The sequence below is a fragment of the Stegostoma tigrinum genome, chromosome 40 (genome assembly GCF_030684315.1).
Source record: "Stegostoma tigrinum isolate sSteTig4 chromosome 40, sSteTig4.hap1, whole genome shotgun sequence".
In the NCBI taxonomy this organism is placed as follows: Eukaryota; Metazoa; Chordata; class Chondrichthyes; order Orectolobiformes; family Stegostomatidae; genus Stegostoma; species Stegostoma tigrinum.
Genome location: NC_081393.1, coordinates 12,660,205 through 12,682,604, shown reverse-complemented (window position 1 = coordinate 12,682,604; position 22,400 = coordinate 12,660,205). Strand labels below are relative to the sequence as shown.

The 22,400-nt window shown below is 42.7% G+C and overlaps 1 protein-coding gene across 4 annotated transcripts in view; it reads right to left on the bottom strand.

Moving 5' to 3' along the window:
- Nucleotides 1-2,373: 2,373 nt before the first annotated feature.
- LOC125448011 (disintegrin and metalloproteinase domain-containing protein 9-like) overlaps nt 2,374-22,400 on the bottom strand; it is a 134,587-nt gene continuing 114,560 nt past the window's right edge. For 2 of the 4 annotated variants that reach the window (XM_059641071.1, XM_059641072.1), the window contains one exon: nt 2,374-5,765. In XM_059641071.1, coding sequence (XP_059497054.1) covers nt 5,586-5,765 — 180 coding nt within the window. In that variant the 3' untranslated portion in view covers nt 2,374-5,585. Of the gene's footprint in view, nt 5,766-8,751; nt 8,811-21,348; nt 21,373-22,400 lie in introns of all 4 variants that reach the window. The other 2 variants (XM_048522882.2, XM_048522883.2) reach the window with 2 other exon arrangements.

The following is a 22,400-nucleotide window of genomic DNA, read 5'->3' as shown; positions in this document are numbered from 1 at the left end:
TACTTCCCCACCCATACTCTCCTCTCCACCTATCTTCTCCTCTATCCATCTTCAGTCCACCTCCCCCCCTCCATATTTATTTCAGAATCCTCTCCCCATCCCCCTTTTCTGATGAAGGGTCTAGGCCCGAACATCAACCTTTGTGCTCCTAAGGTGCTGTGTTTATCCAGCCCTAACTTTTTTATCTTGGCCAGATTACTGGAGTAGTTTTCATTGGTGCATTGTTCCACATGCACAGGTGATGGTTTCTTGGTTGATTATTGAAGACTTCAATCAAGATCAACTTTCCACTTTACTCAGCAAAAGGCAGTATTACTTATAACTTTTGAGATAACAAGGTGTAGAACTGGATGAACACAGCAGGCTAGGTCACAGGAGCAGGAAAACTGATGTTTCAGGTCTGGACCCTTCTTCAGAAAATTTCTGTATTTCAGCTGCTGGAGAAACTGAGATAACAAGGTGTAGAACTGGATGAACACTGCAGGCCAGTCAGCATCAGATGAGCAGGAAAGCTGAAATATGTCTAGTTTGGCACGCACCCACCCTTGGAAAAAGGCTTTGGCTGTACATCTTATCTATGCCCCTCATGATTTTATAAACTTATATAGCATCACCCCTCAGCCTCCAACACTCAGGGGAAAAAAGCTCCAGCCTCTTCAGCATCTCCCTACAACTCAAACCTGGCAACATCATTGTAAATTTATTCTGCGCCCTCCAATGTTGAACAGCATCCTTCCTATAGAAAGGTGACCAGAATTCTACGACAATATGATTGCTTGACTCCCCTTAATAAAATCCAAGAGCCAAATATAGTAATGAAGTAAAATTATCTTTTGGAACAAATATGTGCTAAGATATTAATTGTGACAAAGTTGGGTGGCGTATTCATGAATTGGAAGGTAGGAAATTAGAACTTGTTGGAAAAAATGATTGTGTGGAAAAGAGTGCCGTGGCCTCTTTAACAGATTGTGCTTTCTCTGTGGTTTGATGTTTCTAAGTGTAGGTGCGTAGAGAATGTCCGATGGAAACATTTTGTATAGAACAGCCAAGCAGCACTTTTTCCAGACAGGATGGTTGAATTTAAATCTGATGGTGTTGCCAATCTGAAACCAGTCATTTTAAAAGAATTTGATTATGCCATTATGGGTCGAGAAGACGAGGGCATTTTGGAAAATCAGAGAGCATCTGCCACTTATCAAGAGTTAGCACCATTTAGTTCTCAAAGAAAGCCCATGTAATTAAAGATCAAAGTCCTCATTGAAGAAATTACAGAGACAAACAAAAATCCCTGACAGCAGAATTTGTGAAAGAAAGGCATTTGAAGAGAGTGGAGTAGACAGAATATTCCAGAAAACAGTCTGTGCAAACTTGGAGAGATTAAGTTTTGACTTGTTGTTTTCTTATTAATTGAGTTTATTAAGTGGGACTTGTCTTTATTTGAACAGTATTAGGAAGTAGTAGTTTAAGGTGCAATTATCGATTTGTTAGTAATTCTGTTAATTTCTTCATTGTTAAGGTTAAATAAGTAAATTGCTACTTGTTACTTGTCAAATGGAGATCAGGGATTTTCTTTCTTTTAACCACTCTTTTAAAAGATTACAAGGGGAAAGGCGAACCTCTACTCCCATCATAACAGGTTTAGGCTTGTGTTTTGGTTTAATTATCAGAGGGGTTTGGCTATCCTCCCCTTCCATGACATAGCCAATTATAAAATCCACCCTAATCTTTGGATTTTTGCAGTGTTTACTTTCAAGATCTGTGCAACGAGTTCTGGAAATTGAGTAGTTTTGTTGAGTGAAGTCCCTCAGCTGTTTCCTTGCATTGAACTCTGCAGTCAACTATTGTCTCAGTCTTAAAAGAAGGCGACCTGTTGTTACAGATGACCCACTGTGGCCCCTTTTTACACATTTGTTTAGATCCAAAAATAGCTAGCATGATGATCATATATTGTTGGCTGTCAAGTGGGGTAACTGACATTGTCAACAACAAAACTGAACAGGAAAATATGTTGGAAAGCTTAAAATATTTTAAAATCAAATCTTTAAAATGCTAACATAAATATTCAGTAATAAAGTAGGAACACAAGTAGTATGTTGATCTTTATTGCCAGAGAATGCAGTTACTGGAATCCAAATGTTTTGCTTCCAATGTATAAAGCTTCTTGAACACCCAGCCAGGGGAAAATATCATCTCTAAACTTCAGAGAATATAGATTGAGTTTTGTACAAAACTCCTGCCTTTCCCTTGATTAGATCTGTTACTCTCCATCGATGGAAAATATATCCTTCCTGAAGTAAATGGACCACAAATGAATACAGTACTCCTGGGAAGAATGCAGACATTCTTTATAATACTTCAGAGGATTCACAGGTTTATTGGGACATTGTATGCAGAACATTTGCATTTATTGCTGCAGAAGTAATAATAACTGCTCCATAACTCAAACAGTTTTCTGTTCCAAATGACTTTCAGTTCTAGCAGTCTCTTAGAGACTGTGCAGCCTACTTGTTATACACAAGTTCGGCACTGGTCTTTAGCTATACATGTCCTGCTCAGTCAAAAATCCCCATGCTCAGTGACCTTATGAAATTTAAAATTCTTATCCCTGTTTTCATGTTTCTCCATGATATTATTTCTTCCCACCTTTGTTAATAGTACCCAGGGACTTAATGTTTCGGTCCGGCTAGAAGATGAAAAAATGTAAGACATGGAGCATGCTGCTCTATAGCCTTACCATTTTATACTGTCTGTTAAAAAATGTTACATGAAGTTTCAAAGAATCCACATTAGAACATTTTCTGTGCAAAGTAGGAACTCATTTCTGGTGAGGAGTTTCTCATACCGTCAATCCATTGGAAGACACAATCATTATTTAGCCAGATGAATCAACGCACTGAAAACAGAAAACCAAAGGCAAATATAGCTTGCATGTTTTAAAAGTGGCAAAGATATAAAATTTGGAATATTAACAACACAGCTGTTCAGTGAAGGATAAAGCAAAACATCAAATCAAGTTTGGCCAAAGGTCAGAGTCACTGTCCTTATTAATCAATATATGATCATTATACTTCAAATAAATCTTGGCTAGATTAAATGAATACTTCAATTTAGAAAAAGAATCATTTTTATTTCACTATTGCTCTTTATACAGATTAAATAAAAGCCCTTTGTAATCCACAGGTGCATAATATCTTTACATCTCATAAGAAAAATCATTACTTTTGAAAAAAGTAAAACACTTTTAAACGAGTGCAAACATTCAAGTGAAGTGAATAGATTTTTAAAATTTAGATTGATGGATACCTGGGACTGAATTATAACCTCAAATCTACTTTGCTTTGGTGAATTTAAATTGCCCCAACAACAAAGCTTTAGTAGTTTCATCAAGGTTCTCTCAAATCTCATGTGGGGTTTCAACTTGGAATTCACTTCTCGATTATGTTACATAGCACAGATGCTGTTTTAGTCTGAAATGTATAAACAGGTAATCTACCTAAAAGAACACCAAAAAGATCCTGACTCATAGCATTTTACTTTATGCACAAAAGGTCACCAGTATTACTGCCTGGCTCACAGTAAGGTGCAATATTCTGTCTGTGCCACAAAAGAAAAAGACAAATGGCTCTGAGGGTATTTCAATCTGATGTATTTGTGTGGACTGCAATCTTGATATTGCATTCCTCCATCCAGAAACAGAAAAATTTCAATGAACACCAATTCTAAATGTGTAAAAATAGTTTTATCAGTGGAATGGAAATGTTTGAATGGTTTCATCTGTCACTTGGATATTTAATGAAAAGTCATGAGCTCATGCCCAGAGTACATTGAAGCCACAATCTGACAAAGTCTGGCTGCATCAAACATAACACATATTTAATCTTGGAGTCTATAGTCAACTCTCAAACCAAAGAACAGAGAGAGATTCAAACTCATTCAAAGATACCCATTTAGAGTTAAATTCCAGTCCATACCTTCAGAATCATACATTTAGATGCGTGACTGACTATGCTTCACGTTTAGGAATATTTTAGGAGGTGAACTTGACTATTTTAAAAAGCATGGTTAAAAAAAGAGGGTGTTACATAGATTAGTATTGTAATAAACCATTATCCAAACATAATTTCATGAAAGACAATGCATTCCTATGGGGATGTGAACAATAACCCTATACATAACAGCATCCCAAGTCTACGAGTATAAACCTGTTTTTTGTTGGAGACTACAAGGTTATTTGCTTCAGAGAATAGATTAAATATAAATCAACAGACCTTGAATCAGAAATGCCATTTTAAAACTCTGCAAAATACCACAGCATAGTAAATCACATCTACAACATTGTAAAATTGAGTTCCATTAAACACCTCATGTGCCATTTGTCCAGGGTACATACATTGTCTCTGCGGGAAATGAATAAGATTTATCCAAGTCTGTCGTTTTTTATTTGGTTAGAAAAACATTTTGGTTGCCAATATCTTTTCAGCTATGTTTGACTAAATTCTGCTGTTATGTCCACCAGATAGTATTTACCACAATATACAAGAGCTGTCAAGACATGGAGCGAAGCCTTTCAGCACCAGATGGAAGTTATGTACACTTTGCTGCATGAGATTTCCATTATAGTATCACTTAAAAAGGGTATTGAAATCAACATTCAAGACAGCAGCTGAAGTGTGTGCTTTCTTTAAGTACAAAAGCAAACGATGACAATAATGAATTGTCAGTGGTACCAAGGAGTAACTTTACAGCAGCCAGTTTAACATTCAGGGCAATGTTGTACCACATGGTGGTCAGATTCAACTTCACATCTGAAATTCACCGCATGATGAACACCCAGGGACTAAGGTTCTCTTAAAAAAACACTCAAGTCAAAAACCAGTTCAGAGCAACAGTCACAGCCTTCTTGCTGCTTATCACAATGCAGCATGAGCAGAGGTTGCCTCCCTTCCAACTTGGTTGTAGAGTGTCAGAAATTGCATTCAAGTGTAGAAACAAAATATAAAATAAACAGAATCTTGTTTTTAAACTGTTGATATTTCAAACTCAATTTAAAATTGAGACACAATTGAATCAAGAGTTGAGACGGATGATTACAAATTAAGTGCTAAATAAATTGAAAAGTCAAATAATGTTAATCTACTCTGCTACAGGTATAATAAGGGCCTTTCATTGATGAACCCATGTTTCTCTGCTGGTTGCCCAATGCCATCCAACAATATGAAGCACTGTCATCTTCTACAGAAAACATCAGAAGCAGGTTATTTAAACAAGCAAAGGTAGCAGTGACAGAACATGTTGATTTCGAGGGAGTGTAGTTCTCAAAACAGTAAAAATAATTACTTGTCAGTAGTGATAGTTTCATCCCCCTCCATGCTATTGCACAGCATGTATCTAAAGAAAGTGACTGGGAAAACTTCCAGCATGTTTAAAGAACAGAATTTCTCTAACCAAATCAAACATTTCAAATATTTCAGAAAAAAAATTAAAAACGTAAGAGGTATTTGGTTGTAATTTCCTTCAAAGATTGGAAATGGCAGATATGGTTTGCTTGACAAAAATGAAACATGTAAAATACAGAAGCATTAACTTTAACATGGATGCATCAGCAAAGGTGGTTGACACTCTAGCTGTGCGGAGGCAATATTGTAAATGAGCATACATAATTTAATTGTCTGCACAAACCCCTGGACAGTATCAAGTGTAACAACATCTATACCCTTTGGGTTACTGGGACAGGCCTTGAAGGTGCTGGGCATGGTGGTGGCGGCCTGAAAGGAAATAAAAACATTTTTAGGAGAGAAAATAAAAATATCATTATACTGGTAATCATTTGTGTATTGTCAAAAAATTGCATGGTAGTTCAGATCCCCGTCTAAAGAAACTGGAAATTCAGTCATTATAACCTTGTCATCCTGTACTATCTGACCATTAAGCACGAGTTTTATCAGTGATCTGCACAATTGACAATATTGAAAAAATTAGATCCCTGGAGCAACCTGCCTTATTACATCATAAGTTTTTGCATTTGCGTACCATGGCGGTTTATCACTTAAACATAATCACACAGCTGCCAGTGTTCTTTGACATAAGAAGGCGAGCTTATTAAACAAAAGAAAAAGAAAACAAAGCTTTAAAAAAAAAGACAGTTCAGAAGGATCCGAAGATAAACAAAAAAACAAGTTTCAACCTGTTTCCCAGTAATATCCTGATACAAATATTCAATTTGAGGGAAATATCACTCCCACCCCAATTCCTTTATTTCTTACTTAACTATTCCCAGTTCTCATTCTTGAACTAATTTGATACAAACTGTCTCACTTTGGAGACTTCACAAACTAAAGCCTTTGAGCAAGAGTGTTTTCTTCAACTGAAAACTCAATTCTTCTGCTAGAAGGAAGCTGTTCCCATGAACGCCTGATTCTTCTGATGTGAAGTCAAAAATAAATCAGTGACCTTTGGTCTGCTTTCTCTCTCCATCACATTCTCAACAGTATAAATATTCAAAAATAAACAGCAGAGGTATCCTGAGGCATTTGACTGAATGGAATGATAACTTGGAATATATGTAATTAGCTAACTGTTCCACTGGCTTGTTTACAAAATAAGTTACCTTCGCATAACTGAAACTAAAATCCATCTTCCTCTGTTTTGAAAACCCAAATTCCAATAATGATATCATCTGACACATTTTCTAAAATACGGTTTCATTCAGAATGGTAAGAAGAGATGTAGTCGTTCTCCCTCAAGGCAAATAATGGAGATTTATGGTCATTTGGGGAGGGCCTCAGTCTGCATTACCTCAAGCCTCAGACCAGATGCTGGTGCCACTCAAGATTTTGCCAGCTTAAGCTTTTGTTGGAAGCCAAAAAAAACTAGTTTCAAGAAAAATGATAGAAGCTTAAACTAAAATAGCAAATATCTATCAATATCCAGTGAGAGGCTTCAGATTCAAGAATGAGAAATTTACCAGGGGCAAGACAGCTCATTTGGAAGAAAAGTCAATCGTCAATGAGATATGCTACCCAGCAGTATCCAAGTGTACGATTGTGGGCCAGGCTGAAAACTTTTTTTTGAGTTTAGGAAATCCATATTTAAGTGCAATGCTTTGGTCTTCTGGTGCTTCTTAATCATTCTCACATTCCTTCTGAGGCACTGCAGTTGCTCAGCAACAATACCTTCTGTATTTGTGTTGATATAAAGAGGATGTTGTTTTCCTTTGCAGGAGAGAGAAGAATCACCCAATAATCCTCACTCCCTCATTAGATTCCAAGCCGCAATACACTGGAAAGCAATGTCTGAGACACCACGATATCTAAATTGACAACAATTTTTAAAAAATTCCCAATTATTTGAGTGTTCTTTAATCAAAGGGTGAAAAACATTTTTTTCACCTCTGCACCTTGCAGCCTCATTTCATCTTTGTGACCTCCCCCCAACGCCACCACCACCCAATCCCCCCCACTCCCTGCCTTGCTACCCCCAGCCTCACTCCTGGGCTTTATCCTTGGCCTTATGGACATCATCGATTCCTGTTCCTGTCCCACTTCCTCCAGACTTGCTTAGTCATCTTACCCTTTCGTCATATGCTTGACATGAACCTCTGTGCAATAAGCATGGAGGAATCAACCAATGATTGGAGGAGTAGCTCCTTATCATTTCCTTCCATTTTATTTGTTGGACAACTTTTCTCTTATCGGCAACACCATGCGAGTGGATCCAGGGACTTTTAAGGGTAGGGATTGATTTTGATGTGGATGTCAGCTTCAATCTGTATTTCCATCCTTGGGCAAAAATCCAAGATGCGATTTTGACATCAGCTGTTCTTCACCCATTTCTCATGCTCAGTGCCATAAACTATTCCTGTAAGCAAGATTCCACTCCTACTTGGCAGATTGTGGCTTTATACATTTAACATCAGATTTTGTAATAATGCAAGTGTGATGATGTTTTTAATATATTATTATTTAGTAACTTCGATTTAAACGTAATTGGTTTTTCAGTTTGATGCAGATCATTCTTTTATAAAGCATCAGAAACTCTTTTTTTAAGGTCTGGGTCAAAATGGCATTTCCAAGAGATCATGTGACTTAAGCTACCTGACTAGATAAGCTCTTTGGTGAAGTTTTTGCAAAGTTGAGCTTTAATGTCATTGACATGAGTCTTCACAAATGTTTGTACTCTGCAGAATAAAAAGCCCTTCAGACAAAGTAACTGGAACCAGACACTAGAAACCTAGCTTATGAAAAGTAATTTGTGTAAAATTCTTGAACTGATCTCACTTGAAAACAGAATGTTTAATGAGTACACATGAAAATCCAGTATAAGTGTCACTTCATTCACTCTTTTACTAATAACTAAACAACATGACAAGCATCTGTAATTAAAACCTTAAAGGACTAAATTTATTCAAATGTTCTCATGTTTCCCTGATGTCTGAAGGCACCACTGATGACCTCATGAATCCAAATTTTTTTTTCCTTATTACTATTTCTGAAATCTTCATGTGTTTAAAGATCAACTGTAGTGTTTCATAGCAATAACTATATACATGCACACTTCAAACGCACTTCATTGGCTGCAAAAGGTTTTATAACATCCTGGATTCAAGAAAAGTACTGTAAAAATGCAACTTACTTCTCAGCATACCAAGTTCAGGGCAGAATAGCATAATTGCATAAATGACTATTGGAAACATAGTAGACAGAGTAAGGTCAATTATGATCACGTGTATTTCAAAATTGGGAACATATATACCTTGCTGGTGATGGTCTAACGACATACGTTGGCACTGTGGTACTTGTTGTTTGAACAACCTGATTTGAAAAAAAGGTACATCAGTTGCACTTATAATGCTGCTTTGAATAATATATGTCCAGAAGTATTTTCCAGGTATTGCGTGCCTTCATCAGTTTTGTGTGCCAAAAATCATAAACAACAATGTTGTGAAATGTTCACCTACATTTTAAACAACTGAATAATGCGAAACTGGGTCAAATCATTCATGTTGTGGAATTTGCTAAGAACAAAGAATTCCTTTCTATTTACACATTATCATCGCTTCTGGATAATTGTGAAATCCTCAGGGTTTAAAAGGTATTATCTTTTTCTGATTGCATTTTTCCATCCTCGTGAGGTATTGGATGCTAAGTGTCACATAGTACAGCACATTTTCTCCCTCACTGTTGTAACTGAGCATGGCCTAGCCAGGTACAGAATGCCGACGTAAGCAGTAATGATTTCTTAATCAAATTGCCCTCATGCTTGTACATGTGGCCCCAGTACAAGAAAACTTTCTGGACTCAGAATAAAATTGTTCATTTGATTTAACCATGTGATAATTTGGGTGCTGTGCACTTCAACCCCCCAAAAATGAGTTGAGGTTATCGTTTCCCATCTGAAAGTGAACCCGCAATCTACTTCAGCAAGAATGGCATTTAACTGTCAATCAGGAGTGGATTCAGTCCTACTGTTGCAGGGATGAAGGGACAGTTACATATTACTTAGCCTACAAAATGTATTTCTCCTGACTATTCTCTCCCAGCCCTCCTCCAAGAAGAATTGTGTTAGTGAGATAACAAGGTGTAGGATGTGAGTTTGCTCGCTGAGCTGGAAGGTTAGTTTTCAGACGTTTCATCACCACTCTAGGTAACATCATCAGTGAGCCTCCGACGAAGCGCTGGTGTTATGTCCCGCTTTCTATTTATCTGTTTAGGTTTCCTTGGTTTGGTGATGTCATTTCCTGTTTTTTTCTCAGAGGATGGTAGATTGATTTGGAGCCAATCTACCATCCTCTGAGAAAAAGAAAGGAAATGACATCACCAATGCAGGAAATGACATCACCAAACCAAGGAAACCTAAACAGATAAATAGAAAGTGGGACATAACACCAGCGCTTCACCGGAGGCTCACTGATGATGTTACCTAGAATGGTGATGAAACGTCTGGGAACAAACCTTACAGCTCAGTGAGCCAGCTTACATCCGGAACAAAATAAAGACCCACTCTCTTGTGGACCGAGAGGAGGAGAGTGCTGTCTTGGAGGTGAAAGGAGGACGTTAGGTTGGCTGTGCACCCTTGCGACCAGCGGATCTTAATGCTGGCTTCGGCCTAACGCTGGTTCAGGGGAGCAGCCAACCTGCAACGATGGCTGCGGCAAGTGCTCGTGCCCCAGGTCAGGGGGTCCGGAACACCATCCGTGTTTCTGTAAAGAAGGTGGATGAATGTGTACCTGTGGACCGCACCTTCTTCGTGAAGAGGGTCCTGGTGGACTGTTGTGGGTTCGCTGCTGCGGACATTTACTGCCTGCAGGATTTCCCCGGAGGAGGTTTTTACGACGTGACCTTCAGGAGTGCCAAGCTTTGCGAGCGCTTCCTGGAGGTTTTCAAGGAGAAAGGAGGTGAGGGCCCCCTCTCTGTATTGACCGCTGTCCCGCTGTTTGTGATGCCAGCGCAGAGGAGCCGTATGGTGACTGTACATATGTACAACCCACATGTGCCAGCAGTTGATGTCCTGACCTTCCTCGGAAGGTACGTGAAGGTGGAAGGGGACCTAACTGACATCATGGACCCCTTTGGCATCTGGACGAGTAAGAGGCAGGTCAAGGTGATGCTGAGGATGGGCGTGGACGGGAATGTCTTACACCTACCGTCCAGCTTCGCGATCGGTGGGAGCAGGGGCTACCTGACCTATGCAGGGCAACCTAAAGTCTGCCATGCAGGTCACATGGCGGCCGACTGCAAAGCCACCATCTGCATGGAGGAGGGACACCTTGCAAAGGATTGCCCACGAGAGAGAAGCTGCAACCTTTGCGGGGAAGCGGGCCACTTCTATAGGGCATGCCCGTGGCGGGGTACCACCTACGCCCAGGTCACCGGCAGGGGAAATGTGGGGCCAGCCCCCCCCCCCCCCCCCCCCCGAGGAGAGGAAGGCACCAGGGCCCAGCAAGGACCCCACTAATATGCAGGAGGGCCAGGCCGTGCAGGAGGGCCCAGCCCCGCAGGATGGGCCCGAGGCCAGCAACGCGCCCCTCCAGGCTCCGCTCCACCCTCCCCCGACAACCCGGAGTCGATGGAGGTGGCGACTGGCGACCCAGGGGAGTGGACGACGGTCCAGAAAGCGAGGAGGAAGGTGCGTCGACTGGCCCAGGAACCGCAACAGTCAGGCGGGAAGAGACAGCTACGGGGGGCTATAAGAGCTCCTCTGATGAGGGGGATTCGGAGAGGGCCTGCCCGAAGCAGAAGTTAAAAATCTCGAGGGAGAAGGAAAGCAGCAACACGCTTCCAGGTGACGGGAGGTGTCCTGAGGCTCCCTCTGACACCCAGTCAAGAGCCGCTGGGGCACTGGGGGGCCCCCCCGGAACTTCCAGGCGGGAAGGAGGAAACAGCGCGTCCCCAGCCTGACCTGGAGCCGGACCCTCTTGCCTCCGCACCCCCGACGGGGGATGCCACCCAGAAGGCAGCACGGATGGTTTCCTGAGCCCGGAGAGCGTCCAGCAGTTAGCCCAGGCAATGGGCATGAAGGGACAGATGGAGGGGCTGGACCTTGGATTTGGCGGGGGGGTACTGCGGTCACTGCTCACAATGGGGGTACGAGTTGCGAGCATTAATGTGCGCAGCGTCAAGTCCACCGCAAGATGTGTATCCACGTTGGCCTACCTGACCACCATCGAGGCGGACCTCCTGTTTCTGCAGGAGTGCGGGATACCCGCACCTCGGCAGGTACGGGAAATGGTCCGGCGCCTGGACCTGTGGGCCTTCGATCTGGTCGGGGGGTAACGACTGTCACTCCTCGGGCCTGGCTATTCTGCTGCGGGGGCGCGACTTCACCATCTCTCAAGTTCAGGAGGTGGTGGGGGGGCTCCTCCTAGTGGCTGACGTCATCTACAGGAACGCTCCCCTGAGGCTGATCAACGTGTACGGCCCAGCGGTACGGAACGAGCGGTTGGCCGTCCTGCAGCGGCTTCCACCCCTACTGGCTACGTCCAGGTCGGTCATCCTAGGCGGAGACTTCAACTGCATCATCCATGCAGATGGAAGATCCGGTGTGGGGACAGCGGGTGGGGTGAGTCAACTGGACGTCATGTCCAGATTCCTGCTGGGCACGGTGAAGGACGCCAAGCTGCTCGACGTCTTCAGCACCCCTGCAGACGGAGCGCAGCGGATATACACCTGGTCGTGGCCAGACGGGTCTATCCGCTCAAGGATAGACTTCCTGTTTGTGTCACGGGCGTTCTCGGTCAGGTCCACCGGTGTCGAGCCGGTGTTCTTCTCTGACCACTGCCTCCTGCTGGCCGACTGTCACTTCCAGGACGACCAGCCGGCCGACCAGGGGACGTGGAAGCTCAACACGACTCTGTTGACCCCAGAGGACGTCGAGGAGCTTAAGAGGGAGTATGCCGGTTGGAGAACCGTGAAACCCCTCTTTGAGTCTCCGGGCGACTGGTGGGAGACGGTGAAGGAGAACATCAAGAGGTCCTTTGTCCTCAAGGGTGTTCGGAAGGCGAGAGAGAGGTGGGGAAAGCTGTCGCGACTCCAGAAAAGGGTGCAGAACTTGCTCCTTCTGCAGTTGATGGGGGCCGATGTCACGGAGGACCTCCGCGAGGTGAGGGGCCAGCAAGCCTCGCTCTTCGCCGCGGAGGCCTCCAGGATAATCTTCCGGTCCAGGGTCCGCTCCATGGAGCGGGACGAGACGTGCTCACGTTTCTTCTTTCAGAAGGTGCACAAAGAGAGCTCTGTACTTAGCCGGCTGAAGGAGGATGACGGCTCGGTGACGTCGTCTCGGCCCGACATTTTGAGGATCAGCAGATCCTTCTATGCCGGACTGTACGACACGAAGCCCACGGACAGCACGGCCTCTGAGTCGTTCCTGTTGTCTATCACGGAGGTCTTAGACGATGGCACGAGGGAGTGGCTGGACCGGCCGATATCCTTGGACGAGCTGACCAGAGCCCTCAAGTCCTTGGAGAGGAATAGGACTCCTGGGAGCGACGGTTTACCGGTCGAGCTGTATTCCGCTCTGTGGGACCTGGTCGGCCAGGACCTGCTGGAGGTGTACGATAGTGCGCTTCGGGCAGGGGAAATGTGCAAGTCCATGAGGAAGGGCATCATCACCCTCATTTACAAGAGGAAGGGGGAGAGGGAAGAAATTAAGAATTGGCGTCCCATTTCACTATTGAACGTGGACTACAAAATCCTGGCCAAGGTCATAGCCAACTGGGTCAGGTCTGTCCTGGAGTTGGTGATTCACCCTGACCAAACCTGTGCTGTGCCGGGCAGGAAGATCGCTGAGAGCCTCCCGCTCACCAGGGATACGATCGCCTACGTACAGCACAGGCGGGTGGACACCTGCCTCGTCAGCCTGGACCAGGAGAAGGCCTTCGACAGGGTGCCTCATGCTTACATGAGGGACGTCCTCTCCAAATTGGGGTTCGGGGAGGGCATCCGCAATTGGATCCGGCTGCTCTACGCCAACATCGTTAGCGCAGTCTCGATCAATGGGTGGGAATTGGACAGTTTTCCTGTTAGATCTGGAGTCAGGCAGGGCTGCCCGCTCTCTCCTGCCTTGTTCATGTGCTGTGTGGAGCCCTTCGCCGCATCCATCAGGAAGGACGTGAGCCTGAAGGGCGTGACTATCCCAGGCAGCGCAGGCCTTCAGGTCAAGACTTCCCTGTACATAGACAATGTCGCCGTCTTCTGCACCGATCGTCAGTCAGTGAGTAGACTATTGGACATCTGCGGCCAGTTTGAACTGTCCTTGGGTGCCAAAGTCAATAGGGGTAAGAGCGAGGTCATGTTCATCGGGAACTGGGACAACCGCTCCTTCATCCCCTTCACCGTCAGGACAGACTACCTGAAGGTGCTGGGTTTTTGGTTTGCTGGAGCTGGGGGTGTGCACTAAGACCTGGGAGGAGCGTATCACCAAATTGAAGCAGAAGCTGGGCAGGTGGACGCTCCGGTCCCTCTCCATCGCGGATAAGAACCTGGTTGTCAGGTGCGAGGGGCCTTCGGTACTGTTGTATGTGGCCCAGGCCTGGCCTATTCCCTGGACCTGCGCTGCTGCGGTCACCCGGGCCATCTTCCACTTCATTTGGGGGTCGAGGATGGACCGGGTCCGCAGGGACACCATGTACAAAGACCTGGAAAATGGGGGAAAGGGCGTACCAAACGCCACCCTCGCCCTGGCGGCTACCTTTGTGTGCGGCTGCATCAAGCTGTGTGTAGATCCTCAGTACGCAAACAACAAGTGTCACTACTTACTGAGGTTCTACCTGTCCCCAGTGTTGCGAAGGATGGGCCTGGCCTCATTGCTGCGGAACGCTCCGAGTAGTTGGACCGTTCCATACCACCTGTCCTTCGTGGAGAAATTTTTGAAAGGAAACACCTTTTGACCACAAGGCCGTCAGGCAGTGGTCAGCACGTAGTATCCTCGAGACCCTTCGGGAAAAGGAGAGGGTGGATCCTGTCGTGTGGTTCCCCATGCAGACTGCCAAAGTCGTTTGGCAGAATGCCTCATCGCCAGAACTTTCAAACAAGCACAAGGACATTGCTTGGCTGGCGGTGAGAGGGGCTCTGCCAGTGAGATCCTTTATGCATGCCCGGAATCTCTGCGCCACCACACGCTGCCCTCGAGGTGGCTGCAGGGGGGACGAGACTGTCTGTCTATCACCTCCTTCTGGAATGTGCCTATGCGCAGGAGGTCTGGAGGGGGATGCAGTGGTATTTGTCGAGGTTCGTCCTGAGCAGCTCTGTGACACGGGACTCTGTGCTTTACGAGCTGTTCCCCGGGACGCACACAGAGACCACCATCAACTGCACCTGGAGGACCATCAATGCGGTGAAAGACGCTCTTTGGTCTGCCCGCAACTTGCTGGTCTTCCAGCTGAAAGAACTGACCCTGACCGAATGTTGCAGACTGGCGCACTCCAAGGTCCAGGACTACGTGCTGAGGGACGCGCTAAAGCTTGGGGCAGCCGCCGTCAAGGCGCAGTGGGGAAAGACCACGGTATGAAACCCCTCGTCCAGAATAGAAAAAAGGGCCCTATCTGGTAACTGGGCCCAGCTCGTGCCTTCCCCAACTGATCAGGGGGCCAACTGGGACTGTGCGGGGTGACGACTGCGGGGGTATTTTCTTTGCTTTTTTTTCTCTTCTTTGTTTGTTTTTTTCCTTTAGTTGATGTATGTACCCTCTGCGTAACCCAGAGCAGCTTGCATGCCTGGGTAGGTGTATAAATATGTTTTTTTTGCACATCTTATGAATAAAGTATATTTTTGCAAATAAAAAGTGATGAAATGTCTGAAAACTAACCTTCCAGCTCAGCGAGCAAACTCACATCCAGAACCTCAACCTGAGCTACAAATCTTCTCAACTTGCTAACAAGGTGTAGAGCTGGATGAACACAGCAGACCAAGCAGCATCAGAGGAGCAGGAAGGCTGACGTTTTGGGCAGAGACCCTTCCGTAGAATTTTTTTTCCTGAAGAAGGGTCTAGGCCCAAAACGTCAGCCTTCCTGCTCCTCTGATGCTGCTTGGCCTGCTGTGTTCATCCAACTCTACACCTTGTTATCTCAGGTTCTCCAGCATCTGTAGTTCCTACTATCTCTGAAAGAATTGTGTTAGAGATATTCTTGTACATACTATCTGATACTTGGACCCAGAATTGTGTGGAGATTTACATCATTGGCAATGCCATCATTACGTAGATTATTTAGCCTATCAATTGTGTCATGCAGTAATTTATGAGGCTCATACATGACCTCTGTCTCTCTACTCTCTGAAACAGCGAAGTTAATTCCACTCTGAATGAAATACAATGACAAATAACCAATTTCCTCAATTCAGATGCTTTGGTTTTAGTTGACCCTTAAAACTAAAACACAGGTTATTTGGTGCAGTAGTAATGATCATATCTTTGGGCTAAATAGATGGCATTCAAGTCCCACCTTCGATTGTGATGGCAATGTTGAGATGAGCTCATTTAAAGCAAACACTAAATCAAACCACATCCATGCCACCAAGTGTCCACCTGAAACATTTTTTTAAAGATCTGAAGATCTTCTCAACATTTCAGTGTCCCATTTTTCCGAATAAATCACAAGAAATTACTTTAGTTACTTGTTGGAAGATTCATTGGAGGTTTATCACTTGTTACATTAATTTAATGTTCTATTCTTGGAATAGGGTTTAGTGAGTTAAAGCATGGTTTGTGAGTGGAACAATTCAATCAATTCAAAATATTCACCAATATGATTGCTGGAAATAATGGGTTCATCAGTCAATTTTCTTTATACTGTTATTTCTGCGTACATTTCTCACAACTGTGAAGTGAAACAAATGAGGTCCACTCAGCCTTACTGTTAGTAGAATAAAATTAAAGTCCTCAAATCGGCAAACAATGCATTCCTACAATGATTACAGATGCTACTTTACTTTATATCAGAAATTGACTTTGGAAATGTACTACAGCTATTTCAAATGCTGAATAATATTATAGTTTAAGGTTATTCTACAAAATACAAGCTATTCAAACAGAAAACATTAATGAAAAATCAACATTCTAAGAGAAAGCAAGCATATCTTAGTGTTGATGAAAATTTGTTTGAATTTATTTGGACTGCTTTATGTAACTGCAACTGAATAAAAGTAGAGTGTATAGCAACTGAGACAATGCATTTTTGGCACAGCTTATAAGTCAGTTAACATGCCCAGATCAAGCCAGAATGGGGAAAAAAGTCAAGCCAGAATGGGGTCAAAAGTCAAAAGTCACAAAAAAAGATGATGTATCCCCACTGGTTAATAGTTTAGATGTTCAACAGCTTTCAGTGGAATAAAGAATAATGAAGTCAGGGTTTGTTTCAACTGCACGTCAGTTTTAGCAGTGAATCATCAAACAGAGTTGAAATGGCGACAGACATTATGTCAAAACGTGGCCTGATGAGGGCCGCTGCACTAGATTTTTAGAATTTGTTCATGAAACATGGACGTCGCTGTCTGGCCCAGTCTTTATTGTCCATTTCTAACTGCCTGAAGGACACTTAAAAGACAACCAAATTGCTATGGGTCTGAAGTCACGTGAAGGCCAGACCAGGTAAGGATGGCAGATTTTCTTTCCTGAAGAACATTAATGAACTGGATGGGTTTTTTACAACAATCAAAAAAGTGGTTACATGGTTTCCATTAAATCATAATTTTATTCCATATTACAGGCAGTCCATGGGTTGCGAACAGGTTTCATTCCAAAATCAATTCATAAGTGTATTTGCACTAATTTGGACAATATAAAGCTGCCATTTTTCAGTATAGGAAACGTTCATACATGAGATGTATAGAATAATTCCTCTGTATAGGATCATGCTGCTAATTATAAGCATTCAGAAATCTGCGACCATCAATACTAGTGAATTTAAAAATTTCACCCACCTGCCTCAGTGCGATTTGAACTCATGCTCCTGAACATTGAACAAGGGTTTGGAATACCAGCCCAGTAGCAGTAGCATTACACCACCAGCACTTATTCAACAGCTTGAGGTTGGCAGGATCCCATAATGTATAGCATGGCCTAAACATGCAAATCTGCTGTTCAATGGCCTGTCAATTTTCCTGTGACAGGGCTGAAGTGCACTTACAGGCATAATTCTGGTGAAATTTAGAAAAGTCCCACAGTTCCATTGTCAATTGTGCAAAATCGTTCATCAGTGAACTTAACATTTCTATGGATGTTAAGAAAAATTGTGGACTGAGAAAGTATTCCTGCCTGGCAATAACTTGAACTGATTTGGCAAAGTTATTACCTTCAATACGTGTAGCTTTGGTAAATGCCAAAATAAAATACTGACATACTAAGGATTGTATGCTTTTTAGTATTTGTGATTCCAAGTTTTCAAATTGCCATCCCCTTCTGAAAATCCATATTACAAGTGCCTTTCAAGCAAACATTCAGTACATCACTATCCTATCTAATGCTGAGTTTAGGAAATAAACAAATAATAAATCTTAATCAAACAGAAAAGAACATATCCAAATGGATTGACATGCATACTTGGCTGTGAATTATGGGAACAATTAGGTCATAGCTACTCAGCGTTACAACTCTCATTTATCCGCACTGGATCTTATCTCTTGATAGCCTATATGAATGGTGTTGAAAGATGCTGAAGTCAGCTTTGCGACCTCCAAGCATGCACAGCTCCTGGGGTGTGGCGGAGGAGAATTGTATTCGCTTGGTGCGATTCCTCTATCAGAATGAAGTTTATCTGTATCTACACAATCAAAGTCTATTATCATTTTAAACACACCAATGAAACCAGTCCTCAAACTCGGAAACTCAGGAGAATGCAACAGATTTTTGGTCAACATGGCCTGATATTTGAAGCATTTAAGTCCTGATAGCGTTCTGTTAACTTGAAAAACCGGTCAATGCTCCCTCATAGCGAACCATTCTGTAGACATGTTCACACTGCGTCAAACGTAGCTACTCTGAACTCATCATAAACAATTCTCACAACGGGTAATGCTGAAAAAAGACAGCTTAAACAAAGAATCACTTGACTCAAAACATTAACTCTATTTTTTTCTTCACAGATGCTGTCAGATCTGAATTTCTCCAGCACTTTCTGTTTTCGTTCCTGTCAATGCACAGGAGCTGCAGTCATTTCAGGTTTTCCCCACTAGAGGGCAAAGTACAGGGATACAGAATTTGCTTCTGTGCAGCGAAGCAGAATGAAACATACTGTCCAGGGATAAATTGGTCTACAAAGATTTTTGTGGACCAATGTTTCATCCAGCAGTAATATATTCTGATTCTTGGATAATATAATACACATCCATAGTCCTGAGCTGCTGACTGCCAGTCTTACTTTTGCCTTGAAACTGGATCAGTTGAGGATATCTCATTGGCGGGGACAAGTTGGACGAAAAGGTCTGTTCCTGCTGCAGAATTCTGACTCCATTCAGTGAGAGCATGGATGGACTTTGGGCAGTTGACATCGGAACAGACTTTACAATGACCAAGGCAAAATGCAAAAGTAAGATCTTTCAATTCCGACGTTAAAGCAACATCTGCATCTGTCTCTTCGAGTAGATGTAAGGTTCTATCTATGGTACCATTTTCAAAGTGAGAATGAGATATCTCCCTGTCAACTGGCCAATGCATAGCCCTCAATCAGCATCACAAAACAAAATAATATGGTCATGAACATGTTGTTTCTTGAACTGGGTTATACAGAAATTGGCAGTCGCATATTCTGACAAAATAAATTATGGCATTTTCAATTTACTCAGCTAACCAATGAGCACTTTGGGATAACCTGACGATGTGAAAGGCACTATCTGAATGCAAATAATTTTCCTCAGGCTGCTTCTTATGTAAAAAGTTGAAGGCAGCAAAGGTCAAAAAAGGAACAATGATTAAATGGATATTCAAGACAAAGTTCAGACAAAATACCAGGAGTTTTATCACCACAACGCTCACGATTAAAAAACACATGGAAGTGCATCTCAATTATTTTTAACTTGAAGTTTATGTTGCATAACTTCTCTCCTTATGACCTTTCTCTAAAGATACTTGGAAGATTTTCATCATGACTGAAACAATAGTGATCACACAGCAGCAAAAAAGAGCAGATGACACATAAATGATTAAGTTTATCTGATTATCCTTCCTACATTGTGTCTAAATCATGCTTTATAGCCAACTACTCACATCAATGAAATGACCCAGTAAACCTGAGCTATGGTGCAGTTTCAGAAACATTCAGCTCTCCATACATTAGCCAAATGTTCATTCTTCATGCATGAGGGTAGATCAGAATGTGGAGTTCGAAACATGAAGAGATTCAGCAATATCTTACTGAGTAGCAGAACGCCAATACGAGGCTGAAAGATTTTACTTCTGCTCCTCTGTATTATGTTCAGACAAGCTTTGACTACTGTATATGCCCTCTTGCGATTGCAAGCTAATTCATTGCAAAATGTGTGGTCTGGACCATGTAAAGTAAAAGTCCATGTTAGTATGGCATGGAAATGTTTCAGTGTTATGATTTATGACTTGTCAAAGAATGAAGCAAACCTCTCAATGCACAACATTTTCATGGGACAAAACAGCAGACAAAATATTGAATTGCCAACAGGATAAAGTCATTTGGACATCACAGGTGGACTCCCAGCGTTTTGGGACTTGCATACCCAATGGGGGAGAACATAGGAAGCCATGTTCAAGAACACAAGTCTGGCCCAGTCTTTTTCACATGCAAATTTTCCAGCACTGACAGGCTATCCTGAAAAAAAATTTAATTTTCCCTAAACTATAACTGATGCATTGAAGTCAACCATGTCAGTCTTATTTAGTTGACGTCAACCCATTCTGTACAGACCAGGAGTCAAATTTTCAGACAAATTTGTCATTGGAAACATCATAATTATATAGTTTTAAGTATCACTAACTTTAACAACAGGTAGGTGTTGAAACATCAAGAAAATGCAATTGCCATCCTAAGATAGCTGCTGTTTTATCTGTGCAGATCATTTGTTGTGTGAAATCCCAGGCACAAATCAAAAGCATGCTCTAAATAGGCTTTAATTGAGAGAACAATTAAATTTTTAAGTAGAGACAAAAGTGTGGAGAGAGTGAAAATCATATTTTCCTGAAACAAACAAATTTAAAATGTGACTGTGAAAGCTGGAAAGAGAAAGAGACTAAGACAGCAAGATAGAATTCCTCTTGTGTACCTCACTCGAAAGTTTTCCTTATCTAGCCAAAACTATTGGTTTTACATCTGACTTCTGTCTACATATGGCAAGAAGAGAATTATACACAGAAAGAAGAAATATTGTGGCTGTGAAGAATAGTTAATTATGAACTCAGTGCACATTGTTCACAAGAGACTGGAATCAGAGGTGTTCCCCATAATTTGCCATGCTGCATGCAGAACCAGTATCACAGCTTTCTCACAAAGCACAAAGCTCTCTCGATGTATGTATCTTATTGGCACTTACTGGTCAGACAAATGACCTCAATATTTCCAAAAATCTAGTCATGATGAATTATATTGAAGAAAAATTGTAATAATGATCAAGATTCAGATCACAACCAAGAAATAGGACATGACATCAATGGGAGTTTTTTGACATTAATTGCACCTCACTGTGTCTTTTAACATGAATCATTAGCAGAGTTTTAGTCTACTTTTTGCCAGCTGATTTGGAAGCAGGCTTGCAATTGAGCAGAAATGCAAAGGAGCTTTGTGAATTGTATTCAAGAGAAATCACCATATTACTTTTAGAATGTTTCTTGATAGCAAGATACAGAGCACCAGCTCAAAGAAATATTTATCCCTTAAGTTTCAGTAAGTACAATTACCTGCTGACTTGTCAGTAAGTTGACCTGGTGTATTGAAAACATAAAAAAAGTTACTGTTGTGTTGACAAGATGGGCTAACAAACCTAAATTTGGACATTGTGCTTTGACAGAGGTTATTTTTGTCTCATCCTCCTTACTTTTGCTGAGACAACAGTATTTAAATGGCTTAAAGGTATTGTGCAGTTTGACTTATAAATATTGGTTAAATTCAAGAAGTCCAATTTTGACTGTCTACTTGTTGGAGGATTTAATACCTTGCATCTGAAATATGAAGTCCATATGAATATGGACAACAGAATTCATTGCACATGAAGACAGTGGACATGGCAGAGGTATTTAGTTAATACATTACATCTGTCTTTTTAAGAGAGTAAGATGCTGCCCAGCCCATGATTAGAGTAGATTCTATCACTCAATGGTTCAAAATGAACAGATCTTGGCCAGACAGTTGGCACTTAAAGTTGAAAAGGCATCCGGACTGGGTGAGATGCATCCAAAATTTTTGAAGTGCAGTGGTCATGGCTGTAATCTTTCAGACTTTGAGATAATAAAGTGTGGAGCTGGATGAACACAGCAGGCCAAGCAGCATCTTAGAAGCACAAAAGCTGGCATTTCGGGCCTAGACCCTTGATCAGAAAAGGGGGATGGGGAGAGAGCTCTGAAATAAATAGGGAGAGAGGGGGAGGCGGACTGAAGATGGATAGAGGAGAAGATAGGTGGAGGCGGAAGTATAGGTGGGGAGGTAGGGAAGGGATTGGTCAGTCCGGGGAGGACGGACAGATCAAGGGGGCGGGGTGAGGTTAGTAGGTAGGAAATGGAGGTGCGGCTTGAGGTGGGAGGAGGGGATAGGTGAGAGGAAGAACAGGTTAGGGAGGCGGGGATGAGCTGGGCTGGTTTTGGGATGCAGTTGGGGGAGGGGAGATTTTGAAGCTTGTGAAATCCACATGGGAACCCTGCAGCCCAATGGTATCAAAACGGAATATGAGTTGCTGTTCCTGCAACCTTCGGGTGGCATCATTATGGCACTGCAGGAGGCCCAGGATGGACATGTT